This window comes from Chiloscyllium punctatum, chromosome 2, assembly GCF_047496795.1.
Source record: "Chiloscyllium punctatum isolate Juve2018m chromosome 2, sChiPun1.3, whole genome shotgun sequence".
NCBI classification, from domain to species: Eukaryota; Metazoa; Chordata; class Chondrichthyes; order Orectolobiformes; family Hemiscylliidae; genus Chiloscyllium; species Chiloscyllium punctatum.
The window spans coordinates 38,287,244-38,311,739 of NC_092740.1; the positions used below are offsets into that span (position 1 = coordinate 38,287,244).

Genomic DNA, 24,496 nt, shown 5'->3' on the forward strand with positions numbered 1-24,496 from the left:
TCAGGCAATGGGTGGCTCGGTGGCAATGGGTGGCTAGGTGGCACAGTGGTTAGCACTGCTGCCTCACAGCGCCAGAGACCTGGGTTCAATTCCTGCCTCAGGCAACTATCTGTGTGGAGTTTGCACATTCTCCCCGTGTCTGCGTGGGTTTCCTCCGGGTGCTCCGGTTTCCTCCCACAGTCCAAAAATGTGCAGGTTAGGTGAATTGGCCGTGCTAAATTGCCCATAGTGTTAAGTGATGGGGTAAATGTAGGGGAATTGGTCTGGGTGGGTTGGTCTTCGGCGGGGCGGTGTGGACTTGTTGGGTCAAAGGGCCTGTTTCCACACTAAGTAATCTAATCTAATCTAATCAGTTACAGTTTCTGACTGAAACAGTCCCACCAAACCCTGTCCACCATTTACAAATTACAAGTCAGGAGTGTAACGAAATAATCTTGCCAGGATGGGTAAAGCTCCAATCACAGTTAATATCATTCAAGACAACATACCCTACCCACCACTTTCAACATGATATACCATGGCACCAAGACCTCACCAGCACTCTCCAAACCCACATCCACAACCACCCTGAAGAAAAAAGGACAGCAGATAGAGAGGAACACCATCAGTTCCCTTCTAAGCACCACATCACATCACCACTCTTGATGTTGGCTCAAAATCTTGATACTCACTTTGTGATAGCACTGCAGGTGTAGCTACAATGGCCCACAGCAGTTCAAAAAGGCAGCTCACCAATATCTTGACAGCAATTAAAGATAAGCAATAAATGCTGGCCTAGCCAGCAATGCCCACATCATATGGATAAATGTAAAAATAATCTACTTTAAAACTAAGGTGTGTGAAAAGTATATACAGAAAGTTTACTACAGAAATTGCATCTCTTGTTAAGAAGGAGGCTTATGTGTTGATGAGGCAAGATGGTACAGATGAGGCGATGGAGAGTTACAGATCAGCTAGGAAGGATTTAAAGAGAGAGTTAAGAAGAGCAAAGAGAGGACACAAGCAGTCTTTAGCAAATAGAATAAAGGAGAAACTTAAAGCTTTCTATAGGTATGTGAGGAATAAGAGGATGATTAGGGTAGGAATAGGACCAGTCAAAGACAGAAGTGGGAAGTTGAGTGTGGACCCTGTAGAGATCGGAGAGGTGCTAAATGAATATTTCTCATTGGCTTTCACTCAGGAAATGGAGAATATTGTAGAGGAGAAAAATGGGGTACGAGATATTAGACTAGAAAGGATTGAGGTTAGTTACGCACAGGTGTTATCAATTCTAGAAGGAGTGAAAGTAGACAAGTCCCCTGGGCTGGGTGGGATTTATCTGAGGATTCTCTGGGAAACTAGGGAGGAGATAGCAGAGCCTTTGGCTTTGATATTTGAGTCATCATTGTCTACGGGTTTAGTACCGGAGGACTGGAGGATTGCAATGTTGTGCCCTTGTTCAAGAAGGGCAGCAGAGATGACCAAGGTAATTATAGACCAGTGAGCCTTACTTCTGTTGTAGGAAAGGATTATAAGAGATAAGATTTATAATCATCTAGCAAGCAACAATTTGATTTCAGATAGTCAACATGGTTTCGTCAAGGGCAGGTCGTGCCTCACAAACCTCATTGAGTTTTTTTGAGAAGGTGACCAAGCATGTAGATAAGGGTAGGGCAGTTGACGTGGTATACATTGACTTCAGTAAAGCCTTTAAGGTTCCAAATGGTGGGCTGATGGAGAAAATGCAGAGACATGGAATGGAGGGTGATTTAGCAGTTTGGATTAGAAACTGGCTTTCTGAAAGAAGGCAGCGAGTGGTGGTTGATGGAAAATATTCAGCCTGGAGTCCGGTTACTAGTCGTGTTCCACAAGAATCTGTTTTGGGACCACTGCTGTTTGTCATTTTTATAAATGACGTCGTTGCAGGCATAGGTGGATGGATTAGTAAATTTGCAGATGACACTAAAGTTGGTGGAGTAGCGGACAGTGTGGAAGAATGTTACAGGTTGCAGAGGGACTTGGTTAAACTGCAGAATTGGGCTGAGAGGTGGAAAATGGAGTTCAATGCAGCTAAATGTGAGGTGATTCACTTTGGGAAGAATAACAGGAAGGCAGAGTACCTAGTCAATGGAAAGATTCTTGGTAGTGTGGATGTGCAGAGGGATCTTGGAGTCCATGTGCATAGATCCCTGAAAGTTGCCACCCAGGTGGATAGTGCTGTTAAGAAGGCATACGGTGTGTTAGGTTTCATTGGTAGAGGGATTGATTTCCGGAACCGCAATATCATGCTGCAACTATGCAAAACGCTGGTGCGGCCACACTTGGAAAATTGTGTACAGTTCTGGTTGCCCCATGGCAGGAAGGATGTAGAAGCATTGGAAAAGGTGCAGAGGAGATTTACCAGTATGTTGCCTGGTGTTGAGGGAAGGTCTTATGAGGAAAGGCTGAGAGACTTGGGTCTTTTCTCATTGGAAAGAAGAAGGCTAAGGGGGGGATTTGATAGAGACATACAAGAAGACCAGAGGATTAGATAGAGTAGACAGTAAAATACTTTTTCCTAGGATGATGACGTCAGCTTGTAAAGAGGGCATAACTACAAATTATGGGGTGATAGATTTAAGACTGATGTCAGAGGCAAGTTCTTTACACAGAATGCCCCACCTGCTAAGGTAGTCAACTCAGCCACATTAGAGAGATTTAAACAATCCTTAGATAAGCTCATGGATGATTTTGGGATAATGTAGGGGGACAAACAGAAAAGTCACAGGTCGGCGCAACATCGAGGGCTGAAGGGCCTGTTCTGTGCTGTATTGTTCTATGTTCTATGACCTCCACTTTTACATAATTATCTCAAATGAGTGTCATCTTGTAACCATATGTCATGTGACATCATTAAACAGAAGGGCAAGGTGTCACAATAAATGAAAAACAGAGGTTAATTGCAAAATAAATGATATCTGATTTCTGAGTTTCAATAGTGCTTAACCTTCACCTGTGCATCCTTACCTAAGAATTTGCAATTTGTAGGAGTGTTAATTTCAAACAGTACATGGAGAGTTTGTTGATATATCAAATTGCTTTGCAACTTTCAGCTAATCAAATGTGTTGTTTGCTGGAATTAGCTGAAGCAATAACCTACACGGAGTCTCTGCAGTAACGATTGTGCCTGTCACTTATCTCAGGCAAGGAATGAACAAATGTTGCTAAACAGTTGGATACAGCAATGCAGAGTGAAGACAGCAGGTTTATTAGCCCTGTGGTAAAGCCCAGTGGGTGTAACTGTGTTATTAGGTGAGATAGTATATGAAGAGTGACTCATGTCTGATAGGGACCCAGATCATACAGCACAACCCCAAGTTTATTGGCAAGAGTTTCAAAACTCAATTGATGAGCTTTATCTGGTAAGTGATGATGATGATATGGGCAATGCTAGAGCCAAATATAAACAAAAGCAATTACTCAAGAAATGTTAACTTAGATTATATGATGAAACAACTCTTAGAAGAGACATGTGAAAAGACTAAACAGGTGAGCTGGTACATTAGCCATCCAATGGAAATTCAATATAACAATATAATGGATTCTATTGCTGGTTATTCCAATACTGCATTGTGCCAAAGGCATCATATGGGAGAAGTCAGAAACATTCAGGAAATCCAGTCTATCATTTCTTCTCCATGAAGACGATTTATCATTGTGCATCCCATAATTAGGAATACACAACTCCAATCAAATAGAACACAATGAATAGATAGCAAGTCAGCTGGTAAAGATATTATTCAAAATTATATACTTATAGACTCCACATTGGTAGGTTACCGTATTGATCACTTGTTTAAGTTAATGAAACACGTCATAGCACTTTGAGTGACCAAACCATTACCTGGAGGCAGTTCTAAACAGGTGAAGAAAAACAAACTTAGTTTTCTAACCATTTCTTCACAACTTAGCTAACTAATGCAATTCTGATCACTTTTCCCCCAAACTCTTTCTCACTGCATCTATATTTAACAAATAGTCATGGCAGCATATGAATTGAATTTATTGTCATGTGTATCAAGGCACAGTGAAAAGTTTGGTCTTGCGAGCAATACAGACATAGTTAAGTAGCATAGATAAGTAAATAATAGGTAAACTGTGGCAAAAAACAAAAACACAGATGGCAGAATGATTTGTCTTAACTTGTCATACAAAGTTCTCCATACATATCCCCATGCCTAATTTCACTTATTACTAAGTACGTTTTAAGATGTGGTCAGTGTTCACTGCTGAATTCAAGTGTCTGAAGCAAAGGAAACTTTGACAGGACAAGCTTTTAAAACAATTAAGCATAAATAAAGTTGAGCAAGCTATTTAACTCACTGTGCCACATGGAGTAAACATCAAACAGATCTAGCAACTTCAGATCAGGCATCCATGAGGTGCCATGGCCCATCAGCAGCAACAGAATTGTACTTCAACACAAACTGGAACCTCATGGCCCAACATATACGCACACCACGATTTTCATCAAGCCAGAAGATCAAACTTGGTTCAAAGAAGAGTGCAGGAGGAATGCCAGGAGCAGCACCAGGCAGATCTGAAAATGAGGTGTCATCCTGGTGAAACTACAGAAGACTATTTGCATGCCACACAGCATAGCCCAGAGCAATGTGATTCCATAAACAATGGATCCAATCTAAGGTCTGTAGTCCTGTCATATCTGCCTGGTGGTGGTCAATTAAACAATGTACTCAAGGTGGAGGGTCTACAAAGATCCTCATCCTCAATGATGGGTGAGCCTTGCACATCAACAGAAAAGAGAAGGTTGAAGCATGTGCAACAATCTTCAGCCAGGAATGCTGTGTGGATGATCCATTTCATCGTCCTCTGTAGGTCTTCAGCATCACACAGTCCAGTCATCAGCCACTTTTATTTTCTCCATATAATATCAAGGAATAGCTGAAGGCACGGATACTGTGAAGGCGACGGGAGATGACAATTCAGCAATAGTACTGAAGACTCATGCACACCAGCCAAGCTGCTCTAGTATAGCTACAACACTGGCAATTACCTGATTATGTGGAAGATTACCCAACTATGTCCTGTACACATAAAAAGCAGGGCAAATTCAATACAGTCATTTACTGCCCTATCAGTCTACTCTTGATCATCAGTAAAGTAATGGAAGGTGTAATCAATGGTGCTACCAAGCAATAGTCTCTCAGCAATAATCTCACCACAATGCCCAGTTTCAGCTTAGCCACTTGACTCCTAACCTCATTACAACCTTAGTTCAGACAAGGCCAAAGATGCTGAATTCCAAAGTGCAGGTGAGAGTGACTGCTTTTGACATCAATTTAACTGACTGTAGCATCAAGGAGCCTGAACAAAAAAAAGAGTTAATGAGAACCAAGGGAAAACTCTTCGCTAGTCGGAATTATACCTGGCACATAGGAAAATGGTTTTGGTTGTTGGTGGTCAGTCATCTCAGCTTCAGGAAGTCTCTGCAGGAGTTCCTCAGGGTAGTGTCTGAGACCCAACCATCTTCAGCTGCTTCATCAATGACCTTTCCTCCATCATAAAGGTCAGAAGATGGGATGTTTGCCAATGATTGCACAACGTTCAACACCATTTGTGACTCTTCAGACACTGTAGCAGTCCATGATCAAATGAAGCAAGACCTGGACAATATTCAGGTTTGAGCTGATAAAAGGCAAATAACAGCCATGTCACACAAGTGCCAGGCAACGATCGTGTCCAACAAGGAAGAATCTAACCATCATCCTTTGACTTTCAATGGAATTACCATTGCTAAATTATCTAATAACAACATCCTGGGGGTTAACATTGAATAAAAATTGATCATATGACTAATTGCGTAGCACCTTTTGGGAGTGGCATGATGGCTCAGTGATTAGCACTGTTGCCTCACAGCGCCAGCGACCCAGGTTCAACTCCCACCTCGGGCGACTGTCTGTGCACATTCTCTCCGTATCTGCGTGGGTTTCTTCCAGATGGTTCAGTTTCCTCCCACAATACAAAGATGTGTAGATTAGGTGAATTGGCCAAGTTAAAATTGCCCATAGTGTTCAGGGATGTGTAGGTTAGGTGTATTAGTCTGGGGTAAATGTAGAGCAGCAGGGGAATGGGTCTGGATGGGTTACTCTTCGGAGGGTCGATGTGGACTTGTTGGGCCAAAGGTCCTGTTTCCACACTGTAGGGATTCTATATCTATATCACTACGGCTACAAGAACAGGTCAAAGACTCACCCTGTGACTCACCAAAGCCTGTCCACTATCTACAAGTCAGGAATGTGGTGGAATACTCCTAGCTTGCATGGATGAGTGTAGCTCCATTAAAACATTCAAAAAGCTTGATACCATCCAGGACAAAGCAGCCCACTTGATTGCCACATCCACAAACGTTAACTCCCTCCATCACCAATACTCAGAAGCAACAGTGTGTGGTATCCACAAGATACACGACAGAAATCCACCAAAGCTGCTTAGATAGGACCTTCTAAACCTGCAACTATCCAAATGGACAAAGACATGGGCTCTCCACCTGCAAGTTCCTCTCCAACCCATTCACCTGATTTGGAAATACATCAATAGTCCTTCAGTGTCACTGGATCAGAATCTTGGAACTCTTACCCTAACTGCATTGTGGGTATAGCCTCACCAAATGGACTGTAACGGTCCAAGAAGGCAGCTCACCACTACCTTCTCAAGGGCAACTAAAGATGGGCAATTAATGTCCTGGTCAGTGACACCTACCTGTAATGAATGAATATTTTAAAAATCCTTGCAAACAGTGGACATGTGCACATGGTTTCAGAGAAGGTAGTTTGCGAATATAAGTTGATTTCAATGGATCTGGATCTATCTGTTGAGAAGGATGAATTAAAGATACGAGGGATTTAACATCATTTTCTATTTTTGTAGAGAAATTAGAGAAAGAAATTTCATGTTCCTTGACATGGAGGATCCACCATGATTGTAGATAAGAGAAGGAGGGACAGTGAGAAAGAAGAATTCTTAATATTTTGAATGGATAAATATTTTGAAAGTAATAAATACTGCCCTTACAAGTAACACATATACATTGAATGCATAATTAAACAAAAAGCTAAATGGGTTAAGCGGCGTTTCTAGATTCCCACTTTGAAACAAACAAATACATTTATATATTTTTGTGCTATTCAAGTTTTCACCTGAGAAAACATTGGAATTGTAATCCATTCCAGTTTTGATCAACATATGTATCATGAAATGCATTCTGATGTCCATTCTAAATGTGCCCTACACAACTCTGAACTCATGCCTTTGTGCTTTACTTTTGTGAAAGATGTGATGATGTTGGGTGTAAATTTCATCTCCCGAGAGTCAATATAGATCTAACATCATTTTGCTGAAGTATGCTGTCCCATCAGCTGCTTCCAACACATGAAGCCTGACACTGACTATGAGTGAGTGCCATTCTGATGATACACACCATAATTGGTTGATATAGAACAGGACCAGGTAAGCCCTGATAACAAATTTGCACATTACTCAGCAAATAACAAGTGCTGAGCTGTAAAGTGGGCCTTGCACAGATGCTCCTTAAAATGGCCAGATACCCCAATTGTAGGTAAAGTTATTTTGAAGAACTTCTACCATTGTAAGCATCTTTGGAAGTAATTTGGAGGCATTGTTGGATTTACTAGTGAATATTGGAACATTCTCATAGGGAGAACAGAGAAGTACATGTTCTGTGCACAGAAAGTAGGGAGACCTTAATGGCAGAACAATGGAACAGAGGCTGCAAAGAGGGAAAGTTGTGTATAAGGGCCTATACCAATTTGGAGCCAGGCTACTCAGGCTCCTTGTCTGCAATCCAGGCTTTCTGGCAGGCTAGTGATTACACACAACATCTCTGTTTACAACCCCATGAATACTTTCCTATATGCTATTTTATCCAGATCTTGATCTGGACGCTCTGTGAGCTTGATCTTGGTGTGTTGGCAAATATACTGTGCTTTTACAATTGCCTAGATTCACAGAATCCCAACAGTGTGGAAACAGGCCATTCAGCCCATCAGGTTTACAACAACCCTCCAAAGAGTATCCCATTTAGTTTGACCAATTCGCTTAACCTGCACATCGTTGGATTGTGGGAAGAAACCAGAGCACATGAGGAAATCCACACAGACACAGGGAGAATGTGCAAACTCCACACTGACTGTTGCCCAAAGGTGGAATCGAACCTGAGTCCCTAGCACTATCTGTGCTAACCACTGAGCCACCATGCCACCCCAATACAGCGTCTTGTGCCAGATGATTCACCATGTGCTGACTCTATTCAAGCCTCCCAACGTGCTTGCAGTGAAATTAAATGAGTTGGTGGCTTTGAGTTTCAGATCAAGTGTTGTTACATCGGTAATATGCTTTTGCTGTCTCTCTCTTCCTCTCTGGACTGTTGTATCTGTGTATATGACAGTTCTTGCATGTTCAAAATCAGAAATCAGAAAATTACTTTGAGACAAAGCGAGATACAGTGGGAAAAAAGTCAATGGTTGCATCATCAGCAGCCTGTTCTTTCTGCCAGGGCAGAGAGTGGTTTGGCGATATGTCACTGAAGGAGTAATGATTTCCGTTAAGAGCGACAGGCTGCATTTAAGAAGAACAGATAGGCTGCAATACACAAACCTGACCTGCTGAGCACAGAGGCATTAGCAGTGGTAGAGAGGAAATCAGCAAAGAGTACCTCACTGAGTCCCATGCTATAATCATGGCATTGAGGTGTTTGTGCCAGGTTTGCATGTGGATCGCTTGACACTGACCAAGCAGGTTGCAAAACTCAACCTCCACATCAATACTCAAGTGTATTTTTTTCTCAATTCCAATGCTTTTCTTGTTCATTGCTAAAAGATCCCTCAGAAACCTTGATCTTCAAAAGTTCTTTCTTCCCATTATCGCGTATCCTTGGAGCTTTATGCCCCTTTATGTTGTGATGACAACTAAGTAACACCATAAGAACGTAAGTATAGGAGCAGAATTAGGCTATTAATATTATTTTATAGCATTATGGTCACTGCCCCCTAGGGGCTCTTTCACTTTAATCAAGTCGACTTCATTAAACATCACGAAATCCAGAATTACCTGCTTCCTAGTGGGCTTTACCACAAGCTGTTCCAAAATGAAATCATATACATAGCCAATCTCAAGAGAAGGAATTTGTGGACTATCAACCTGTTTCCCAGTTCATCTGTATATTAAAGTCCCCCTTGATTATTTTAAAAATCACACAACACCAGGTTATAGACCAACAGGTTTAATTGGAAGCACACAGATTTCGGAGCGACGCTCCTTCATCAGGTGATAGTGGAGGGCTCAATCGTAACACAGAATTTATAGCAAAAATTTACAGTGTGATGTAACTGAAATTATACATTGAAAAACTGATTGTCTGTTAAGCCTTTAATCTGTTAGAATACAGTGATAGTTTCACTTCTTTCATGTGTAAATCACAAAACCTTTTTTTAAAAAGGTTGCATTCTCGGGTTAGCTGTTAACAATAGTGATAGCAAGACAATATGTTGAAGGTGTTGGCCCCCTGTGTTCTCTGTCAATGCCATGAAGTTTACATTGATTCTAATCTAAAAAGTGAGATTACAGAGTTTTACATAAATTCATGCAGTTTTTGAGCTCAGAGTTCTACATGAATGCATGCAGTTTTTGAGCAAAGTTCAATGAACGCTGCAAGTACAAATTCACCCCACAAAATATATGTGTGCATGTGGGTCCTTGTCTGTCTGTCTGGGGTGGGGGTTGTGAGTGTGAGAAAGTGTGTGTGTGTGTGTAGTGAGTGCAGAGTGTCTTAAATCTGTGAGGAGGTGCATGTGTGAGTGTGGGAGTGTGTGTGTCTATTAGGGGGTGTATGGGTGTCTGTGTGCGCGTCTGTGTGTACCTGTGTCCGTGTGTATGTGTGTGTGTGTGTGTGTGTGTGTGTGTGTAGGAATATCTGAGTGTGTGTGTGTAGTGCAATGGTGATCACCTGTAATGTGACATGAACCCAAGGTTCTGGTTGAGGCCCCCCTATGGGTACTGGACTTAATTATCAGCCTCTGCTCGGCCACTTTTCTCTACTGCCTGTCCCGAAGTCCACCCTGGAGGATGGTCACCTGAAGGTCCGAGGCTGAATGTCCTGAAACACTGAAGTGTTCCCCAACTGGGAGGGAACCCTCCTGTCTGTTGATTGTTGTGCAGTGCCCATTTATCCGTTGTCGTAGCCTTTGCTCGGTTTCCCCAATGTACCATGCCTCTGGGCATCCTTGCCTGCAACGTATAAGATAGACAATGTTGGCTGAGTCACATGAGTTCCTACCATGTACAAGGTGGGAGGTGTTCCCATGCGTAATAGTGGTATCTATGTCCACAATCTGACATGTCTTGCAGCGTCCACCGTGACAGGGTTGTATGGAGTTGTCCTGAGAGCCGGGCAGTTTGCTATGAACAATGATCTGTTTGAGGTTTGGCGGTTGTTTAAAGGCAAAAGTAGTGGAGGTGTGGGGAAGGTCTTGGTGAGGAGCTCAGCCCCATTGATAATGTCACGAAGGTCACAAAGAACATGGCGTAATTTTTCAGCTCCTGGGAAGTACTGAACAATGAAGGGTACCCTGTCAGTTGCAGCACGTGTCTGTCTCCTGCGGAGGTCATTATGGTTCCTTGCTGTACACACCCTAATAGACACACACACTCCCACACTCACACATGCACCTCCTCACAGACTTAAGACACTCTGCACTCAACTGGCGGTCGATGAGTTGAGCATCGTACCCCGTTCTTGTGAGGGTATCCTTGAGTACTTCCAGGTGTCCTTCACGTTCTTCCTCATCTGAGCAGATCCGGTGTATGCGTAGGGCTTGTCCATAGGGAATGGCTGTTTTAATATGTTTTGGGTGGAAGCTGGAGAAGTGTAGCATTGTGAGATTGTCTGTGGGTTTGTGGTAGAGTGTGGTGCTGAGGTGTCCATTCCATGATTATTGTAATTGTGTTTTCCCTACATGCCTTTTCTAACTCCTGATTTATTTTCTTCCCCACATTCTGATTACTGCTAGGAGGCCTGCACATAACTCCCATTAGGGCCTTTTTCCCTTTGCAGTTCCTCAACTCCATCCACACAGATTCTGTGACTTCTGACTCTATATCTCTTCTTGCTATCGATTTCTTACTAACAACGCAACCCTGCCCCCTCTGCCCCTCTGCCTGTCCTTTTCATAGGACTTTTATCCTTGGACATTTAGTTCCCAGCCCTGACGGAGCTCCAAGATGGTGGCGGAGTAGGATTCCTCAGCTGGAGCTCGTCCACTTTGTCTGTTTCTCTTCTTTTAGTGTTTCTTTCTCCTTCTTACCTCCTGTCCTTGAACCCCCTGCTGAGTGAAGTCATTGCAGACTCCCAGCCTTGAGGTGAAACCAGAGCAGACTCCTGGCCTGCGCACGGACTCCCAGCCTTGAGGTGAAGGCAGAGTGGACTCCTGACCTTGAGAGCCTTGAGGTGAAGCCTGGTATGGTCTGGAGGCTGGTGCTGGCATGGACTAAGTTGGAAGGACTGTTATTCTGAACTGTTTATTTCTTTATTTTTCTAATTTACTCCTATGATTTCGTCCTTTTGTACCTAAGGTATACCAAAGGTCTGTAATGTTGGACTTTTTAGTTCTTTATATTTCTAACTTTTTTTCCTAAGCATTTGGACTGAAGGATCTGTACCTAGGTACATTTGTACCTAACACAGCAATGCAAGTGGCCACTTATAAACTTTTCACTGTATTCATGAGAGTACTTGTGACAATAAAAGGTAATTCTAATTCTAATTCTGATCCCCTTGCAGCCATGTCTTTGTGATACCTACAACATTGTACCTATCAGTTTTAATCTGTGCTTAAAGCTCATTTACCTTGTTTTGTATACTGCATGCATTTAAGTACAGCATCCTCAGTCTTGGGTTGACTGACCACTCCCCCCCCCACCCCCTCACATAATTGTCCATTCATCTGCTTGAAGTTAGATTTCTGATCCTTTCCATCCTCTTTGTCCTATTACTTATTCTGGAAAATATAATAATCTCTGCTGAGCCCTCCTCCCTTTTCATTTTCCATAATTTTCCAAGTAACTGAACCTATCACAGAACTCTTCAGTTTAAAGCCCTATCCACAGCCTTAGTTATACACTTTGCCAAGACTCTGGTCCCAGCATGATTCAGGAGGATCCCATTTCATTTGAACAGCTCCCTCCTTCCCCAGTACTGGTGCCAATGTCCCACAAATTTGAACCCGTTTGTCCCACACCAATTTTTAAGCCAAGAATTTAGCTCTTTAATCTTGTCGATCCTGTGTCAATTAATTTGTAGCTCAAGTGGTAGTCCAGAGATTATTACTTTTATAGTTCTGCTTTTTAATTTAGCCCCTAGCTGCTCCTATTCTCTCAGAAGAATCCCTTTCCTCTTTCTACCCATATTGTTAGTACCTACGTGGACCTGAATCTTTCCCCTCCCACTCCAAGTTCCTCTGCAGCCTAAGGGATTCTTGAACCCAGGCATCAGGCAAGTAACACAGCCTTCGGGACTCTCAATCCTAGCCACAAAGAATAGTGTCTATTCCCCTGACTACATTTCTACTGATAAATACATTTCTCTATTCTCCCCCTCTTGAAGGCACAGTGGCTCAGTGGTTATCCCCTGGGTTTGATCACACCCTTGGGTGACAGCCCATGTCTGCGTGGCTTTCCTCTGGGTGCTTCGGTTTCCTTCCACAGCCCAAGGATGTGCAGGTTAGGCGAATTGGCCATTCTAAATTGCTCACAGTGTTCAGGGATGTGCAGGTTAGGTGAATTAACCGCAGGAAATGCAGTGTTACAGGGAAAGGGTAGAGGGCTAGGGTCTGGATGGGATGTTCTTCGGCAGGGTGGTGTGGACACAATGAGCTGAATGGCCTGCTTCCAAACTGTAGGGATTCTATCATGTGATGATTAATGCCTGCTTCTTCAGCATGACTTCCATTGGTTTAACAAGCAAGTTAGCAATATGATGTAATATCATCAATTTCAAATAATAATCGGAATTATAAATAAGATAATTGCTCCCAGTTTTTCAGAGACAGTGCAAGCTTTGTTCATTGAATGTCTCCTGTTTACTAATTTGCCATGAGTTTTCTCTTTTATGCTTACCTTGCCAACTCTCTTTCACAAACTCTTTGTGTGTAATGTTCCCCACTCTTGACAAAATATCACCAGCTTGAATTATTAATTCTCTTTCTGTATGCTGAGCATTGACAAAATTTTCCATTTCTATTTCAAATTGCCAGCACCCACAGTATTTTTGCCTTTCACCCAGTCATCGGTTTGCTTTGCTGCTTCACACTGGTTAAAAATGTGAACAATGAGCCAGTGATACTTGGGTTTCTTTCAGCATCCCCCTTTGCAGGTTCTATTCCTGCCACATGTCCCCTACTTTAATTTCCAAAATGCAATTTCCCACTGTTACTCACATTCACTTCATTTGCTGTTGATCAGCCCTGGTGCAAACTCTGCCATATTCTCCTTTTTAGATATTGGCTTCCATTTCTGAGTCTCATCAGTGAAATTGGCTACTTTTCCCTGAGAATGAAACTCAGGGTCATCTGGACATACCAGAATATATGAAAGACCAGAGGCAGGAGCTGCAAAGTTTGGATATTTCACCTTCCAGTAAATTTTCTTGGTTTGATGTGTATTTAGATCAAACGCCATCAATTGCTGCAACTGAAGACTTAGATGCCATTTGCTCCCTTTTACAATTACCGTAGTCCCCCCTCCCCGCACCATACCCGCAGAGGATAGAGTCATAGAGATGTACAGCATGGAAACAGACCCTTCAGTCCAACCCGTCCATGCCGACCAGATATCCCCACCCAATCTCGTCCCACCTGCCAGTACCGGGCACATGTCCCTCCAAACCCTTCCTATTCATATACCCATCCAAATGCCTCTTAAATGTTGCAATTGTATCAGCCTCCACCACTTCCTCTGGCAGCTCATTCCATACACGTACCACCCTCTGCGTGAAAAAGTTGCCCCTTAGGTCTCTTTTATATCTTTCCCCTCTCACCCTAAACCTATTCCCTCTAGTTCTGGACTCCCCAACCCTAAGAAAAAGACTTTGTCTATTTACCCTAACCATGCCCCTCATGATTTTGTAAACCTCTATAAGGTCACCCCTCAGCCTCCGACGCTCCGGGGAAAACAGTCTCAGCCTGTTCAGCCTCTCCCTATAGCTTAAATCCTCCAACCCTGGTAACATCCTTGTAAATCTTTTCTGAACTCTTTCAAGTTTCACAACATCTATCCGATAGTAAGGAGATCAGAATTGCACACAATATTCCAACAGTACCCTAACCAATGTCCTGTACAGCCGCAACATGACCTCCCAACTTCTGTTCTCAATACTCTGACCAATATAAGAAAGCATACCAAACACCTTCTTCACTATCCTATCTACCTGCGACTCCACTTTCAAGTAGTTGTGAACCTGCACTCCAAGGTCTCTTTGTCCAGCAACACTCCCTAGGACCTTACCATTAAGTGTATAAGTCCTGTTAAGATTTGCTTTCCCAAGATGCAGCACCTCGCATTTATCTGAATTAAACTCCATCTGCCAGTCCTCAGCCCATTGACCAATCTGGTCCAGATCCTGTTGTAATCTGAGGTAACCTTCTTCGCTGTCCACACCTCCAATTTTGGAGTCATTAACTGTACCTCTTATGCTCGCATCCAAATCACTTATGCAAATGACAAAAAGTAGAGGACCCAGCACCGATCCCTGTGACATTCCACTGGTCACAGGCCTCCAGTCTGAAAAACAACCCTCCACCACCATTACATTCCAAGACCGAAACCGCAGACAGTTGCGAACCCTTTCATTTAAATGGGAAATGTACCTTCCCAGAGCCTCCTGGTCTCTGGTTCTGGAACATTCCCTCTAATATGTCTGGGCCGCAGTAAACTGCAGGTAACTGATACCATGGAAACCAGACCTGCATATAAGGGGGTCGCCCTCTACTATTAGAACTAATGCAGCCTAAAGCTATAGAGGAAGAGAGTGTGTAAAGTGTAGAGCTGCTCACTAGACTTTTAAGTAGCTTCTGGATTAGTGGTGCTGGAAGAGCACAGCAGTTCAGGCAGCATCCGAGGAGCAGTAAAATCGACGTTTCAGGCAAAAGCCCTTCGTCAGGAATACCAAATCTAAACTGTGAATTACTGACATATAAAACAACTGGGAGGAATTCAGCAGTATTGTAAATGATTTCTAATGAAAGTTGAGGGGTAGGGTAAAGTGGCAAAGATTGAAGTCTTCAGTGCGCCAGAAGGACATACATCAAAACCATAGCTTTACAGACACAGCCCAGGCTGAGCTGGTTTACATTTCAGGTGAAGGATATACATGTAACTTAAACCAGAAACAAAGCTAATTTGGAGACAAAGAAACATATCAAAAATAATCTGAAATACAAGAAATACAATATTTATCCAGAAAAAAGGAAATATTTAACAATTCCTTATGCAAGTAAAGATCTAGTAATCCATCAAGGAGCAGTGCACCAAACAGTTTGGAGTCAACAGAATATTAACATTAGGGTGCTTTGGAGAGGTCAACCAGTAGAATTTGAGAAATGGGCAACTGAGACATGCACCATCATGCTTTGTGACATCATTCCCATGAGCACTTCTAATTGACTTGCGTTATACTTGTATGTCAGGGCTATCTGAATTTCCTACTGGCTTCTTTAGTAATGTTACAAAATGTTATTCAATCATACCTAGCATACCCATTGGGAGAATCACTTAGTTCACAACTATCATGATATTAGGATTCAATACAAGTACTTCTGAATTTGAGAAGCAGAACTTGGTAGACCATGAAAACAGAAAATGCTGGACTGGGTCAATTCTGATGGAGAGTCAGGCCAATTGTTTGCTGAATCTGTCACATATAGGTGTTGATCATCCTGCTGTTCACTTCTTGAAAATGTCTCCACCATACTATGGTGAACCTTCCATGCTCGCTTTGAGCAGAATTTCGGCTGAGAGGTAATACCTATTCCGACAAGTCCTGATGAACCTACCCCAATAGTCACTGCATCAGAGGTCAGATCAGTTTTCCTTTGTGTGAATCCAAGGAAAGCAATAGGACCAGACGGAGTACCAGGCTGCACACTCAGAGCATGTGCAGATCAGCTGGCAGAGGTCTTTTCCAACATCTTCAACCTCTCCCTGCAGCAGGCCACTGTCCCTGCCTGTTTCAAGAGGGCCAACATCATTCCTGTGCCTAAGAAGGCTTATGCAGCATGTCTCAATGACTACTGCCCAGTAGCCCTAATTTCGGTGGTCATGAGGTACTTTGATAGGCTGGTCATAGCATTAATCAACTCCAGCCTCCCCACTACTCTTGCCCCACACCAATTTGCCTATCGAACCAACAGATTCGCGTCAGACACCACATCACTTGCCCTTCACTCCTCCCTAGAACACCTTGACAACAACAACAGCTACATAAGAATCCTACTCATTGAAAGCTGAACTGTTGTCAACACTATTATCCTCTCGAGGCTAATTACTAAACTTAGTGATCTTGGACTAAGCCTCAATCTCTGCAACTGGATCCTCAGTTTCCTGACCCACAGGCCACAATCATAGTCATAGAATCAGAGTCTTGAAATCCCACATCCAAGGGAAAATTTAACTACTATTAGCTCTGTCTATATATCTTATTATTTTATAAACTTCAGTAAGATCAGTGAAGATTGGGGACAATATTTCATCCTCATGAACACTCAACGCTGGAAGCCCCCAGGTGTGCATATTCAGCCCCCTACTGTACTCACTGTAAACCCATGACTGCGTCGCCAAATACCTAACTAATGCCATTTACAAGTTCACTGATGATACCACCATAGCCGGTCGAATCTCAGACGGCGATGAAACAGACTACAGACGGGAGGTGGAAGACCTGGAAAAATGGTGCACTGAGAACAACCTAACTCTCAATGATGGCAAAACCAAGGAACTCATTATTGACTTTCAGTGGGATGTTACTCATGCCTCCCTATACATTAACAGCATAGAGATGGAATGAGTGGAGAGTGTCAAGCTCCTGGGAATGGTCATCCACAACAAGCTTTCTTGGACTCTTCATGTAGACACACTGGTTACAAAGGCCCAACAGCGTCTTTTCTTCCTCAGGCAGCTGAGGAAATTTGGCATGATGGCGAATATCCTTGCCAACTTTTATAGATGCACCATCGAGAACATTCTGTCTGGATGTATCACTACCTGGTTTGGCAACTGTACCACTCAAGGTTGGAGACGGTTACAGAGAGTGGTGAACTCAGCCCAGACAATCACAAAGGCCAACCTCCCATCCACAGAATTCATCCATCAGGCCAGCTGTCGAGGAAAGGCCACCAGCATTCTCAAAGATCCATCCCACCCTGGCAATGTTTTTCTACAACCTCTACCATCAGGGAGAAGGTACAGAAGCCTGAACACACGCACCAGCCGGTTTTGTAACACTTTCTACCCTACTGTTGTTCGAATACTGAATGGACTCACAAACTCTTAACATTTGCCTGTACCTGTGTTTTTGTTTTTGCTGCTGGTTTACCTATTATGTACTCATTATGCTATTTAACTCTGATCTGCCTGTACTGCTCTCAAGACAAAGCTTTTCACTGTGCCTCGGTACACGTGACAATCAATTTAATTCAATTCAATGCGTGCTGTCAGGCAGCATATTCCAGATCCTAACTGTTTGCTGCATAAATAGTTTTTCATCATGTCGTCTTCAGTTCTTTTGCCAATCACTTAAATCAGTGTCCTCCGCATCTCTTATCCCAACAACTTCTCTCTTTCTGTCATTTAGACCCCTCATGATTTTGTACACCTAATCAAGTTACCTCTCTACCTTCTCTTCTCTAAAGGTGGTTGGAATTGAAGTTTAAATTACTAATTTCCAATCTCCACTTTCTTATTTATATTAAGATGGAGAGCCAGAATTTCAATTATGTCCTACTTCGATTATCAAATCGAGAAAAGGTAAATCCTCAAAATTGAATGCTCTTTGTGGATTTTACATGCATACCTTTTCCCCCGGGATCACTGGAATCAGCATTCTGGTTAAATTTTTAAGTTTTTGATTTAATTAAAGTGTATGCTCCCATTGCTGGGCTAAAGCATGTCCATAGAATTATTGAATGGTTACAACACAAAAGGAGGACCTTTGACTTGCAGTGTTCATGCCAGCTCTTCACCAGAGTAACTCCATGAAACCTTCTCTTCCCTTTCTTGGTAGCCTTGTAAATTAACTCTTCAAAAACTTATCCAATCCCATATTGGGACCCCCATTTGAAACTGCCTTTTCCAAACCACTTTCAATCAGTGTCCTCACCTTCCCTTCCACCTAAAGGAACAATCTCTTTCCGTCAATTAGACCCCTCATGATTTGGAATACCTCTATCAAATCACCTCTCTACCTTCCCTTCCGTAAGGAGTTTGGAATAACCATTAAGTAATAGGCTAAAGAAACAAATTGTTTTATTTACTGGATCATGCCTAATACTTCTATGGAGGTCAAATCCGAGACATTGCAGTCCTTATTTCGCAATGGGAAGATTATAGAAGCCTTTTGCTCACTTGTGCCTTGTTAAGTTTACCTGACAGAATCGACAAGGAACAGTGAGCTTATTTTTGCTTACTTCTTGCTAACCCAAAGTGCCATTCGACGGCATAAAGTGAAATTCAGAATTATTTTGGTTCCAGCAGACAGCTAGCGGGAGGGGCAAGAGATGTGCCCGTATCTGGTGTCCCAGTCACTTTAAATAGCCAACAGTGCAAACACTACCACTGCCAAACTGCAGGCAAGGGCCGTGAAGAAAATAAACTCGATCTCCACACAACTGCATGTGACACCATTTTTGCAACATTTCCCAGCCCTAGTCACGGTGGCAAACCAGCTCAAAATTGTTTCGGGACTAAAGCTGTTCCTTTTCTAAATTCCCGTTACCTTTCTCCAAGTTCTTCTTCCTCCTCCGTTTCCAAAACCCCACCTTCACACGTTTCATCCTCCAGCGAGAAGGAGATTTCTGCTTCGATGTTGTCGCTTTCTGGAGGAACACAGGTTTTCAGCCCGTCCATGTTCGCTGCTGGGTCCTTTTCCACTGCCAGGTTAATGGAGAGATTCTCGAAGCCCGGTCATTATGGAACCTAGGTTTCCTGACTCAGGGCGCTCTTTAAATAGAAATGTCACTGCCAACAAATAGGGACTTCCCTTTGCCTCGAACCCATCGTCCCCTGGGTCCTAAAGCCCACGAGAGCTAATTAAATCAAATAAGATCTTTACTGGGGCACAGCTTAGTTTATCCCCCCCGGGGTTCTAACACTCTTACTTCACCCCAATGAAGTGCCCACCCCTTACTGTGTTCAAATCGCTGCTTCCTACATTGCAGAAGTTACAAACAAAGACTATTTTATTGCCTGTAAAGCGCCTTTGGATGTTTTGATTCCTGCGAATGTTCCTGAGTAAATGCACGCCTTCCTTTTTTCTTTCATAAAGTAATTCTTCTACCTTCCCGACTTGTAACTTTATTTCGGACTTTGATCATTCTGTAAGGAACGATTTTGCTGTTACGTTTATTAATTTAAACCCGGGTTTCCTCGCACAGCCTGCACTGTTTAACTGTGATATTCTGGGTTAATTTGGTTTCCTTGCCTTTACCAATCCTGCAGATCATGTCCCAAAGTCCCCTTTCAAAGGTGAAAAGTCTTCAGGACTGGAGTCTTAAGATCTTCACTGCACGACTTTCTGTTCTTAAGTATCTCATCTTTCTTTGGAACCTCTTGGTGATTTATTCATTGATAGGGTGTAGGCATTGCTGGATAGATGAGCATTTAAGACTACAAAAGATAGGAGCAGGAGTAGGCCATTCAGCCCATTGAGTTTACTCAGCCATTCAATGAAATTATTGCTGATCTGATAATCAACAAGGAGAAAGTGAGGACTGCAGATGTTGGAGATCAGAGTCAAAGAGTGTGGTGATGGGAAAACCCAGCTGGTTAGGCAGCATCCGGAACGTAGGACAGTAGATGTTTTGAGCATAAGCTTGTCATCAGGAACCTGATGACAGGCTTATACCCGAGACATCAACTCTTCTGCTCCTCAGATGCTGCCTGATCAGCTGATCTGATACTCCTCAACTCTCCAATCCTTCCCCCCCACAAGCCTTGATTCAGTTACTTATTTAAAATCTACCCCAGCCTCTGCCGTGAAGAACTGCACAGATTTACCACCAGCTGAGAGAAGTTTCTCCTCAGCACTGTTTTAAATGCGCCACCCCTCATTCTGAGATTATTTCCTCTGGTTGTATACTGTCCCACAAGGGGAAACAACCTTTCTGCATCTGCCCTGTTAGGCCCACTAAGAATGTTGAACATTTCAATGCTGTCGATAATGAGATCTTAGAGTCATAGAGATGTACAGCATGGAAACAGACCCTTCAGTCCAACCCGTCCATGCCGACCAGATATCCCAACCCAATCTAGTCCCACCTGCCAGCAATTTGCCCATATCCCTCCAAACCCTTTCTATTCATATACCCATCCAAATGCCTCTTAAATGTTGCAATTGTATCAGCCTCCACCACTTCCTCTGGCAGCTCATTCCATACACGCACTAACCTCTGCGTGAAAAAGTTGCCCCTTAGGTCTCTTTGATATCTTTCCCCTCTCACTCTAAACCTATGCCCTCTAGTTCTGGACTCCCCAACCCCAGGGAAAAGACTTTGCCTATTTATCCTATCCATGCCCCTCATAATTTTGTAAACCTCCATAAGGTCACCCTTCAGCCTCCGAACCTCCAGGGAAAACAGCCCCAGCCTGTTCAGCATCTTCCTATAGCTCAAATCCTCCAACCCTGGCAACATCCTTGGTAAATCTTTTTAGAACCCTTTCAAGTTTCACAATATCTTTCCGATAGGAAGGAGACCAGAACTGCATGCAATATTTCAACAGTGGCCTAACCGCAACATGACCTCCCAACTCCTGGACTCAATACTCTGACCAATAAAGGGAAGCGTACCAAATACCTTCTTCACTATCCTATCTACCTGCGACTCCACATTCAAGGAGCTATGAGCTTGCACTCCAAGGTCTTTGTTTCGCAACACTCCCTAGGACCTTATCGTGAAATGTATAAGTCCTGCTAAGATTTGCTTTCCCAAAATGCAGCATCTCGCATTTGTCTGAATTAAACTCCATCTGCCACTTCTCAGCCCATTGGCCCATCTGGTCCAGATCCTATTGTAATCTGAGGTAACCCTCTTTGCTGTCCACTACACCTCCAATTTTGGTGTCATCTGCAAACTTACTAACTGTACCTCTTATGCCCGCATCCAAATCATTTATGTAAATGAAAAAAAGTAGAAGACCCAGCACTGATCCTTGTGGCACTCCACTGGTCACAGGCCTCCAGTCTGAAAAACAACCCTCCACCACCATCCTCTGTCTTCTACCTTTGAGCCAATTCTGTATCCAAATGGCTAGTTCTCCCTGTATTCCATGAGATCTAACCTTGCTAATCAGTGTCCCACGGGGAACCTTGTCGAATGCCTTACTAAAGTCCATATAGATCACATCTACTGCTCTGCCCTCATCAATCCTCTTTGTTCCTTCTCCAAAAAACTCAATCAAGTTTGTGAGACATGATTTCCCAAGCACAAAGCCTAATCAGTCCTGACCATCCCTAATCAGTCCTTGCCTTTCCAAATACATGTACATCCGGTCCCTCTAACAACTTGCCCACCACCGAGGTGAGGCTCACCGGTCTATAGTTCCCTGGCTTGTCTTTACCGCCCTTCTTAAACATTGGCACCACGTTTGCCAACCTCCAGTCTTCTGGCAACTCACCTGTGACTCTCGATGATACAAATATCTCAGCAAGAGGCCCAGCAATCACATCTCTGGCTTCCCACAGAATTCTCGGGTACACCTGATCAGGTCCTGGGGATTTATCCACCTTTACCCGTTTCAAGACATCCAACACTTCCTCCTCTGTAATATGGACATTTTGCAAGATGTCACCATCTATTTCCCTACAGTCTATATCTTCCATATCCGTTTCCATAGTAAATACTGATGCAAAATATTCATTTAGTATCTCCCCCATTTTCTGTGGTTCCACACAAAGGTCACCTTGCTGATCTTTGAGGGGCCCTATTCTCTCCCTAGTTACCCTTTTGTCCTTAGTATATTTGTAAAAGCCCTTTGGATTTTCCTTAATTCTATTTACCAAAGCTATCTCATGTTCCCTTTTTGCCCTCCTGATTTCCCTTTTAAGTATACTCCTACTTCCTTTATACTCTTCTAAGGATTCACTCGATCTATCCTGTCTATACCTGACATATGCTTCCTTCTTTTTCTTAACCAAACTCTCAGTTTCTTTAGTCATCCAGTATTCCCTATATCTACCAGCCTTTCCTTTCACCCTGACAGGAATATACTTTCTCTGGATTCTTGTTATCTCATTTCTGAAGTCTTCCCATTTTCCAGCCGTCCCTTTACCTGCGAACATCTGCCTCCAATCAGCTTTCGAAAGTTCTTGCCTAATACTGTCAAAATTGGCCTTTCTCCAATTTAGAGCTTCAACTTTTAGATCAGGTCTATCCTTTTCCATCACTATTTTAAAACGAATAGAATTATGGTCGCTGGCCCCAAACTGCTCCCCCACTGACACCTCAGTCACCTGCCCTGCTTTATTTCCCAAGAGTAGGTCAAGTTTTGCACCTTCTCTAGAAGGTACATCCACATACTGAATCAGAAAATTGTCTTGTATGCACTTAAGAAATTCCTCTCCATCTAAACCTTTAACACTATGGCAGTCCCAGTTGATGTTTGGAAAGTTTGCTTCTCAGTTTACGAGTTTGCTTCTCAATTTCCCTGACTATTAGGGCGTCTATAACACAATCCCAATAAGGTGATCATCCCTTTCTTATTTCTCAGTTCCACCCAAATAACTTCCCTGGATGTATTTCTGGGAATATCCTCCCTCAGCACAGCTGCAATGCTATCCCTTATCAAAAATGTCACTCCCCCTCCTCTCTTGCCTCCCTTTCTATCCTTCCTGTAGCATTTGCATCCTGGAACATTAAGTTGCCAGTCCTGCCCATCCCAGAGCCATGTTTCTGTAATTGCTGATATCCCAGTCCCATGTTCTTAACCATGCCCTGAATTCACCTGCCTTCCCTGTTAGGCCACTTGCATTGAAATAAATGCAGTTTACTTTATTAGCCCTACCTTGTCCCTGCCTGCCCTGACTGTTTGACTCACTTCGTTCTCAACTGTACCAGTCTCAGATTGATGATCTCTTTCCTCACTATCTCCCTGGGTCCCACCTCCTCCCCACCTTACTGGCTTAAATCCTCCCGAGCAGCTCTAGCAAATTTCTCTGCCAGTATATTGGTCCTCTTCCAATTTAGGTGCAATCCGTCTTTTTTGTACAGGTCACTTCTTCCCCAAAAGAGATTCCAATGATCCAAAAATGGGAATCCTTCGCCCATACACAGTGGTTAGCACTGCTGCTTCACGGAGTCAAGGGCCGGGTTCGATCCCACACTTGGGTGACTGTCTGTGTGGAGTTTGCAATTCTCCCTATGACTGCATTTGTTGTCTCTGGGTGCTCTGGCTTCCTCCCACAGTTCAAAGATGTGCCGGTTAGGTGGATTGGCTATGCTAAATGGGGGATTTAAGGTTATTGGTGTCATAGAATCTCTACGGTGTGGAAGTAGGTCATTCAGCCTATCGAGTCCACAACAACCCTCTGAAGAGCATCTCACCAGACCCACCGCATCCCTATAACCCTGCATTTCCCATGGGCAATCCACCTAACCTGGACTGTGGAGGAAACCAGAGCACCTGCAAGAAACACACACAGACATGGGGAGAACATGCAAACTCCACACAGTCACCTGAGAGTGGCATCAAACCCAGGTCCCTGGTGTTGTGTGGCAGCAGTGCTAACCACTGAGCCACTGTTCCTCCACCCCCCCCCCTCCCCCATGGGATAGGATGCTCTTCAGAAGGTTGGTGTAGACTCATTGGGCTGAGTAGCTTTTATCTGCACTGTAGAGATTCTATGATTCCACACAGTAGCTGTTCAGCCAGTTTTGAGAAGGTTGAGCTTTCTGGCTGAGGATTAGAAAGAATATAAAAATAGAAAAAAATGACTAAAATATTAATAATGAGGAAAGATTAACAAGAGAAAGTTAGGTAAAGATACATAAGCAGTAAAGAGTTTCTATAGATATCTAAAAGAGAGTTAACAAAGTGAAACACTGGTCTTACAGAAATAGAATCTGGATAAAGCAAATGGGAAATAGGGACCTGACTGATTTAACAGGTATTTTGTATTAAACTTCCCAGAGAAGCTTTGTGAATTCTCTGCCTAGCTGTTCCTAAAGCCACATTGACAATT

General features: G+C 43.1%; 1 protein-coding gene across 3 annotated transcripts in view; it reads right to left on the reverse strand.

The window, feature by feature from the left end:
* Positions 1-19,267, reverse strand: part of LOC140496411 (uncharacterized) — a 138,177-nt gene extending 118,910 nt beyond the window's left edge. For all 3 annotated transcript variants that reach the window (XM_072596112.1, XM_072596122.1, XM_072596103.1), the window contains exon 1: positions 19,037-19,267. In XM_072596112.1, coding sequence (XP_072452213.1) covers positions 19,037-19,167 — 131 coding nt within the window. In that variant the 5' untranslated portion in view covers positions 19,168-19,267. The remainder of the gene's footprint in view (positions 1-19,036) is intronic.
* Between the last annotated feature and the right edge of the window lie 5,229 nt (positions 19,268-24,496).